The sequence below is a fragment of the Siniperca chuatsi genome, linkage group LG21 (assembly GCF_020085105.1).
Source record: "Siniperca chuatsi isolate FFG_IHB_CAS linkage group LG21, ASM2008510v1, whole genome shotgun sequence".
Taxonomy (NCBI): domain Eukaryota; kingdom Metazoa; phylum Chordata; class Actinopteri; order Centrarchiformes; family Sinipercidae; genus Siniperca; species Siniperca chuatsi.
In genome coordinates this window covers 21735326-21744421 of record NC_058062.1, presented here as the reverse complement: position 1 = coordinate 21744421, position 9096 = coordinate 21735326, and the positions used below count along the sequence as shown (strand labels likewise).

Here is a 9096-nt window from a genome sequence, read left to right as displayed (position 1 = left end):
TTTTTAAACATTGTTTAATTTTTTTTTTTAAGTTGTTGACATTTGCTTTACTTAGTCATTATTTTGGGTCCTACAAATAATGAGGAAGTACTTCCGTATGTGTAAAATATTTTTAATTATAATAATTGCAAAATCATCTTTTTTTTCTTCATAGATGTATTTTTCTTTTATTCTGACCTTATTAAAACCCAATATGTAAGTAAAAGTATTGAAGTGGTAACTCCTCCCTTTGCCACAAATTAGGCTTCAACATTTGATGAAGGTAACAATATACAGAGATAACTATAAAGGACTGTTACACCAAATAAGGAAATATGTCATGTTTTATACGAGCTGTACATAAACAAATATATATACCAAAAAGTAATTCACAGACAAAGACATGTACAGTATGTTATCCTACAGAGTGGTGTTATTTGTGTTTGGGACCCAAGAAAGATCTAACTCCCTGTTAGAGCTCTTATAAAAAAACTGTAAAACTCCAATAACAGAAATCCATAACAGGATTTTGGAGAGGTAGTGCTGTGTAAAAACCACTGTCAACACCAATCACAGATAAAAACATATGGACATCCATTGCAGCCTATTTAACCAGGTTTAACAGCTGGGAACTCTGAGAGCCCAAACATAAGTAATGTGACATTTTCCAAAACATGTCATCAGTTCAAAATCAGTTTATAAATAATTTTCTTCAACCAGGAGAAGTCCTGAAGCAGCAAGCTCATAAAGCAATGTTAAGTGTGTTTTTTTGTGCTGTTTGAGCTCCACGACCCTAAACACAGCATTAACATTGACACTAACAGTTTCACTGTAAAGTAGTAATGGTAAATGGACTGTACTTGTATAGCGCCTTTCTAGTCTTCCGACCACTCAAAGCGCTTCAGTAGTAGTAGTCGTACCAGCAGCAGTAATACTTAGAGCATAGTGAAAGTAATAGCGTTATAGTTGCAGGATTTTGAGAAATGTTTGGTGAACAAGCTTTGACTTGACCTATAGCAGAAGTGTGTAGTTGTAGTATACAGAAGTTACCATGAGAAGTACAGTACCAGTGGACTGTTGGTTAGTTTCTGTATTATTAATGGGAGTATTTTGCTGTGAGGAGGTCTAGAAGCAGCAGGCTGGCTCACAGCTCCTCTTTTATTCTCTGCTTCTCTCTTTGCTCTGACAGATCCGTGCTGATATCAGATTGATGGGCCGGTTTGATTGAAGTCTCTTTGTCGTGCTAATGTCACGGCGAGTGATGGATGAGGCGCGTGCGTCAGTACAAATGCGCGCGCCTAAACCGAAAGGTCCCCCTCCTATACACACACACACACACACACACACACACACACACACACTGGCTCCCTCGCTTTAGAAACCGACTGACAAACTTCTGGCCTCCGATCACCATAGGCGACGTGATGACGAGCCACGTGACCCACGGCAGAGGTAAGAAGTGACATGGAAAAGAGAGAGAGGGGGGAGAAAGTGAGTCCAGGAAAAGAGGGAAAAGCAAAGAAATTGAGAAAAAAAACACAGAGTGGAGGAGGGGGGAGTGTAACCTGTGTGGGGGTGAAGAGGTGACTTGACTCTTTTCCGTCTTCTCGCGGTGTTTTTCGCTGTCACTGATGAGCCTTCGGCAAACACAGGTTGAGTTGAGCTATTGACAGCGTAAGGCCTTCCGTTTACGCACACAAATACACCACAGCAGAGCACATTATTCATGTGTGTTTCGGATTTGGGGACGTGCAGACTCCACTTTTTTTCCTCCACATTGGAAGTTTCGGCCGTTTTTATTTTTACTTTTCTCTAATTTTGCTAAACATTTCCAATTTTACGGGTTTTCTTTTTTCCAAAATACTTTTTTGTTTTATTTTTTCTTGTGATTTATGTTAATTTAACATAATTATTTCACATCATCCTACTTACTCATGGAAAAACATTTTCAATGGAATTTTTCGATTTTTGATGTTTTTTCCAACTAATTTCTCTTAACTTCATCTGTAGTCTTCTGTTTCTTACTGGTTATTGTAAACGTTGTTGCAGTCTGCATGGACAACATGAACTCGTTTGTGGAATATTCCATTTGTAACCGACCGGGGACCGGCTCTTATTCTGCGCCTAAATCTGGATATCACCATCATCATCTGCATCACCACCACCATCCTCTGGATCAGCAGCATGGCTTCCCGGTGGCCTCCGGCGCCTTCCACACGGGACCCACCGGCTCTCCAACTCTCGTTAATGGGACGAGAAGTGACAGCAGCGCCGGAGGAGCGAGTTACACAGGGGATGGGCGGCTGTACGGGGACACTGGAGGGGAAGGAGCGCACGGGACCACAGGGGCGACCGAGCATCATCAGCAACATCATCATCATGAACAACAACAGCATCAGCAGACGCACAGCGGCTACCAGCATCATCCCCACATTCACCAAACGCAAAGCTTACAAAGTGGAATATTGTCTCCCTATAATAACGTGAATGGAGGTAACACCGGGGCCTATGCGGGTCAGGGGTGCGCTACAAACTCGGAGTATGCTGCTGCTTCGTGCCCTCCCAACAGCGTTCACCCCCAGTATTTCATGGAAGAGTCTGTGGCCTCCACCTACTATCAATCAACCTTCCCCAGCTCGGCCCCCACCGTCGGTCCCAGCTACGGGGCCCTGGCCTACTGCGGGCCTCAGGGCGCTCTGGCGGGGTCACAGTACCCGCAGCAGCTTGGTGGGGGTTTGGACGCAGCGGGCTACCTGGGGGTTCCACACGGGGGAGGTTATGGGGAGCTACCGGTCTCCCAGGACCGAGAGAGGGGTGATGAGGAGGGCCAGCAAGCCCAGCAAGGGCAGACCTTCGACTGGATGAAGGTGAAGAGGAACCCGCCTAAAACAGGTAAGGGAGGTTGGATGATTTTTCTGGCGTTAATTGGTCCGTTTAGGTGTCTTAAAGTCATAGCTAAAACATTCTCAAGGGGCTGGGCCTGCAGTTAGTAAAATGTTGGGATTACATATTCAATAGTGATTTGTGAGGTTTCCACTGAAGATGGAGGGCAGTGGCCTCTTTTGCATTTATCATAGTGGCTGTCATGGGGGATGTTGTAGCCAAATACCTAAAAGAAGTCGCTTATTTTGAGAATGTTTCAAAGTTTATGAATAGAAAAATAAGAAAAATGTAGCCTATAGTCAGCAAGACAATGTGAGAAAGAAAGCTATACGGAACAGGCTATAAAACAGTTGTTTTGATTGAGACGCCTTGAAAGCGAATTCTTGTCACAGCAGCAGCTCAAAAAAAATAACGAAATTAATGTTAGCCTACGGAGTAAAATGTTTATTTTTTTCAAGCAGGCCTCAGTTTCAATTTTCTCTGCATATACAGATGTCAGGCTTTTCTAATGTAAATTTTACTTTCCGTCTGTTCTTTCCTTCTCTTTTCACTTGTCTTAATCACTCAAGTCTGAATTCGTTTCACTGTAAACTAACGGAGACTTAAGAAAAAAGAAAAGCAAAAACACGTTTGACGTTTCAACTGAGATATACTAAAAAATAATTGTTTTAATTATGACCCATGCTTTCATTTCACAGATCTTTCAACGACAATAAAACATTTATTGTCATGGCGGAAACATTTCCCTAAGTAGGACTGCTACTGCATCAAATGTGAAGCACTTTCTTTTTATTCTAGGCATACGTTTAATTTTGTTCAACAATAAAGATAGGATGATGAGTATTATTTTACACAACAATTGGCTGCTGAACCTGTTTCAAGTGAAAAAAAATAGAGCTTTTCGTTAGACAAAGACATTTTAAAATTAAAATATGAACTTTTTATATGGCTTGTTAATGTAGTTATTGCTGTTCCGCATATGGAACATCCGATTAAAAACATTCAATTTTATCATTATGGCGTAAACTTGACTACTCACACTGTGTGCTTTAAAAGTAAAATAAATAACGGCGTTTATGTGTGTTCCGGACTTATTCAGTATGCAGTCATATCTCAGGACAGATAGCAGGTCTGGCCTGGTTTCCCTGATATGTTTTTTTTTTGCCTCTCTCTCTCTCTCTCTCTCTCTCTCTGTCTCTCTCTCTCTGTCTCTCTCTCTCAATGGACATAGCAGAAAGGATTATTTCGCCCTGGGAAGTCTGTCCTGCTCTGTTATCTTTTAAGGCACCCCACACACACACACAGTCCTGCTTCTCCATTCCCCCATCCGTTCAGCCACCCTCCTTTGTATTTCCTTTTGTCGAACTTGTAATATTAAACTTATTATTTTGCTCTAAACTTCGGACTTTGGAGAAAACCCCAGTACAGATTATGTAGCTACTGTAAATGTAGATTATTAACACATTTTTCCACCCTGGATCCGTTGATTTAAACTAGAGCACGCAAGGCCTAATACAACCTACAGTCTGGATTTATTAAATAGCATGATTAGCACTAAATATATAAATATTAACATAAATAAATCATATTAAATAAGACACAAACACCATATCACACAAACAATACGAAACAAAAAAGAAAAAGGGGGCCTTTATGCAAGAGGAACATGCTACTTCTTGATTTACAATGAACGTGAAAAGCATGTGATAAAACAGTGCAGCTTCCATATTCCATAAGGACATATTTAATTCATGCAGGCGATACTTTGTGTTCTTTGCGTATCATATAACATGTATTTTCTGTTTTTTTATTTCTCAATTATATAGATAAAATAAGTCCCTAACACACATTTCTAACATCTTCTCTATCTCCCCCCCACCCCCCTCACCCCCCTCACCCCCCTCCACCCAACTACCCAGTCAAAGTGTCGGACTTCGGAATCGCACACAACAACGCCATGCGCACCAATTTCAGCACGCGGCAGCTGACTGAGCTGGAGAAAGAGTTCCACTTCAGCAAGTACCTGACGCGGGCGCGGCGCGTGGAGATCGCCGCCACGCTCGAGCTCAACGAGACACAGGTGAAGATCTGGTTCCAGAACAGACGCATGAAACAGAAGAAGCGCGAGCGGGAGGGCGCCTCCGTTACAGCGCGCTCCTCCTTCTCCTCGGGTACCAACAGCGGCTTCAATAAAGAGATGGAGGACACCGACCACTCCTCCGCGTCCACGTCCCCAGGCGCGTCCCCGAGCTCGGAGACGTAGTCACAGCAAGCGTCGTGATTGGTTCGGCACAGCTGTTGCTCAGAACCTGTGGTGTTATGGAAAACAGGTGGTCTATAGTCTTGTACTACTGAGTGATAGACTATTTAATGCATTCCTTGTTTTGTAGGCTACTACATCTTAAAGGAAAATGATCCATCTAGTCAGTCTGCTTCATCTACTTCTGCTTTTGTTACTGATTTCCTACAAGTCCCAGAATTCCTTTTGAAAACTCACCCAGCACCTGGACTTTTCCATTCAATCAGTTTTAGATATAGGTGGAGAGAAGACTTTCCGATACAGAAAAACTGTCCCACCTGAATCAAACCTTTCTTATTCTGGTATATTTGCTGCTTCTGCAGGCATCAAAATGATTGCAGATGTTTTTGATAGAGAGTAAAAGTTTTTTTTCATTCAAATTTATGAACTACAGTGACATATTAGGGCATCAAAAAGCACTACAACTTGATACCACACAGTTAGCCCACCATAGTTGATGTTTTGACCGCAAGAACTGCACTGATGTAATGACAAAATATAGGGAACCTATGAGGCAACCAATAGGCTATGAGCAAAAATATGATATATGGTTGATGATGGCTGGTGATGCAAAATACCCCAAACTGGAGGAAAGTTGTAGAAATAACAATAATGAAAAATCTCAGATAAACCTCCCGTCACTTATCTGGGATGTCAGGTGGGTATCATCATCCAGTCAAACTCTGCAGATTTTGAAAATTCTTCCAAACCAAACCAAAACCACTTTCTTGAATACACGAACATACATGTCATGCTTTGGTACAGAAACCAACCAGTTGCAGGAATCTTAATGCCATGGTTCCCAACCTGGTGTTGGAACACACATCTTAGTGCTGTCCAAACAGGGAAAATCAAAAACCCATTCCACTTTTAGAGTCTGAGAAGTGGAAGCAGAAGTGTGGCTTTCGGGGCCATATTCTCAAAGTAGCATTTTTTCACTGACTAAGAACCTGGTTGTATTGCTAAAATATTTGGTGAATTATTCCTGGACAAAACTCTTTTTAGAGCCCTTATCTTCGAGATTTTCTTCTTGAATGGGAAGTTACGAGTTACTTTTAACCAAAAGACAATTGATGAACACAGTGTCTGTTGTACAGGGTAATGGTGGATCCCTCCAGTGATGATGATGATGGGATGCACTTTGCTGTCTTTAGATGATGTCTGATTTACATGGTTTAACTGGTATTAGGTTATCTACAGTGGATAATACATAATTTCTTCTGATATTTAATTGTTTTGTGTGTGTGTGTGTGGGGGGGGGGTTACATTTTCTTAAATGTTTTATATTTTTAGTGTTTTTGCCATAGTTTTTGCTTTCAATGTAAAAACAAAGCCCATGACGTATGGGACACTAAAACTCCACTGAAAGCCTTCATGATTGATTGGCAACCATGTTTACATGACGATTTAACATACAAAAACTGTGATCCATCCTTAACCCCCATACAAGTCTGAGCCCAGCCTAACTAAATGAGCCTTATAACCAGCAATACAGGGAGCCTCTGATGGCAAAAACATACTTTTGTCCAATGTGGCTGTAGCAATTTTTGTTCTACTTTTAATACCTTTATTATTATTATTATTATTATTATTATTTCTAATGTTTTACATTTTGTTCTGTGTGTATGTTTCACCCCACGCAGCTCTGGCCTTTGCGCTATGTGACTACAGGGTAACATTTTCAGGTGCTACAGGGTAACATAAAGTGCTCAAAAACATTAAGATGGAATATTCTGTTTCATTCAGTTCATATGAATGATGACAAAGGCTGATTTACAGGATTATGTCTTGACCATGTAAATTAGACTCAGGGATTAATATGGGATGTGTGCGTGCGTGTGTGTGTGTGCTGGGGGGACATGATTAAAGAAAACTACTGAAAAAATGCTGAAACCTGTTCGACATATGTCTCCTTGCTGAGTAGAAAAAATTAGGAATTTATATTTTACTGCCTGCCCTTCCCCCATGAGAATAAATTATTGTATGCATTTTATGTTATTGATTATAGATTATGGGGGAAAGTGTGAATGTGAAGGAGGTGTTTTCCCTAGGGACATGCTTTCTTGTTTTTGCTGAAGATCATGATACTTAAAACCTGACAAAATTTCTATATGTGAATAGTCCTAATCCTAAATATGATTAAATTGGAATTTTTTTCATTGAATACATAGCTAAGTTAACCGTGTTAATTAAAGTTCCTGTACACTTCCCCAGATTCCTACATACTTCCCTCTTCACATTGGATCTTGTAAACGTCATTCAGGAGTAGGTCTCTTCATATGTGTAATGTTGTCACCCTCTACTGTGAATGGATGTGACTGGTATTTTTTAGAATGATGTCTGTTGTTTTTAAATGAGAGCAGACTGACTGAGTTTTATTAGTTCTGCTGCCTTAGAAACACTCCCAATTGTGTTCCTGTTTTTTTCTACTTGAAGCTACCTCAATTAAAGATTGTTCTGTCAATCTATTGCAGAGATGATTTTTTTGTACTCTTTAGACTGACCATAAACTATTTTGTATATGATATAAATAAAATCATTCACAAATTATAGAGATTTGCTGTAGCATCCAGCATTTCCAGCATTTGAAAGCTGTGCTACTTTACAAACATCTCTAATCCTTGACATGCTCCAAGGGCACTGTCAAGCCACATAAATCATTTTAGTGCCCTACTATGCCTTTCTGCAATATTAGAAATATTTCACAGTACCAAAAAGCAAAGAAATTGAGACAAGGGTTAAGGAAAACAATGAATGGTTGTGTCTCTGTGATAGGGTATGTTGGTTGTAGTGAATGAGTCTAGATGACTATTTAGGCCGTCCATTCACTCCAATATTAACCTGACCATGGCGCTATAAGACGCTGTGAGCATCTGTCCCATTGGAGAACCGAGGACCCACTGTTAAGGTTTTCTTTTAATGATATCCTCAACATTTCTCAACACAAAAACACAAAAAGTGCCCATGATAACAACACGATAGGCTAATGCTATCAGTTTTAATGATTTCTCCTTTGATTCTGAGAAATAAAGTTTTTTGTTGTCAGTTTTTGTTGGACCATTCTATCATTCTATATTTAAGGAAAGATGATTTCATATTAAATATTCTCAGCCACATATTCTTGGAAATATAAAACTAAATGAGCAATTCCCATTTTACAATCACAGCTATAAAATGCCTTTTGTTAATAGAGATAGTGGCGTTTGAAGGTCTATCTATGTCTGTTTGTAATACATCCAGGAGTCTCATTTTGAGATTTTTTTTTTTTGTTGTACAATGACATTTCTTCAGAAACTGGTGCTTAAGACAAGTCTGGTTATATTCTACAGTTTTCAAATTGTCAACAAATCCCATGAAAAGACCCAAACCAACAATGAATGTATCCTACTACTAAGTATTGTGTGTGTAACAAGGCCTTACAGCATCACAGCTCCATTGTTCAAATACTAGTAAAAACACATCAATGAACCACACTGTTGCACTGGGTGATATTTTCCTTCATTACCATGAACACACATGCTGTAGTTTATTTAGAATCAGTCCCACATACACCGTCCTGCTGCCCCAAATACTGATTTATGCTCAATGCAGCATCCCCAGTGCGGGGGGCTTTTCATTTCAAGATGGACAAGTTCGAAGGGGGTTTTTTTGTCTGTTTATTTTATCTCACTTTGTTGAACACAAAAGTAGAACAAGTTCATTACAACCAGCAGAATCAAATTGTTTACAGGATATTCAACATTCATTTCATGAGAATACATTTGTCTAATACTTGACTTGTTTATTTACAGATATTGTATAACAGCAAAAAAGTATATCCATGAAAAGATATGAATTTACAGTTAATTACAATTCTTCCTTGGCACTGAGGAGCTGTATAGCAGAGTGTGCTGCCTTGTTTGGTCTGTGGCCTTCTTCTGGCAACACTCGTTGAC

At 40.0% G+C, this 9096-nt stretch overlaps 1 protein-coding gene across 1 annotated transcript; it reads left to right on the top strand.

Moving 5' to 3' along the window:
- Nucleotides 1-1176: 1176 nt before the first annotated feature.
- On the top strand, nucleotides 1177-8630 carry LOC122869310 (homeobox protein Hox-B1a-like). The gene is made up of 2 exons (XM_044182192.1): nucleotides 1177-2871; nucleotides 4782-8630. The coding sequence occupies exons 1-2, from the start codon at nucleotides 2034-2036 to the stop codon at nucleotides 5123-5125; spliced, it is 1182 nt and encodes a 393-aa protein (XP_044038127.1). The 5' UTR covers nucleotides 1177-2033; the 3' UTR covers nucleotides 5126-8630.
- The last annotated feature ends 466 nt before the right edge of the window (nucleotides 8631-9096 follow it).

Bases quoted from the DNA above. Each gene is read 5' to 3' on its own strand.
- LOC122869310 (XM_044182192.1), top strand. From the start codon at position 2,034: ATGGACAACATGAACTCGTTTGTGGAATATTCCATTTGTAACCGACCG. The intron at 2,872-4,781 runs GTAAGGGAGGTT...CCAACTACCCAG, and splicing joins GAGGAACCCGCCTAAAACAG to TCAAAGTGTCGGACTTCGGA.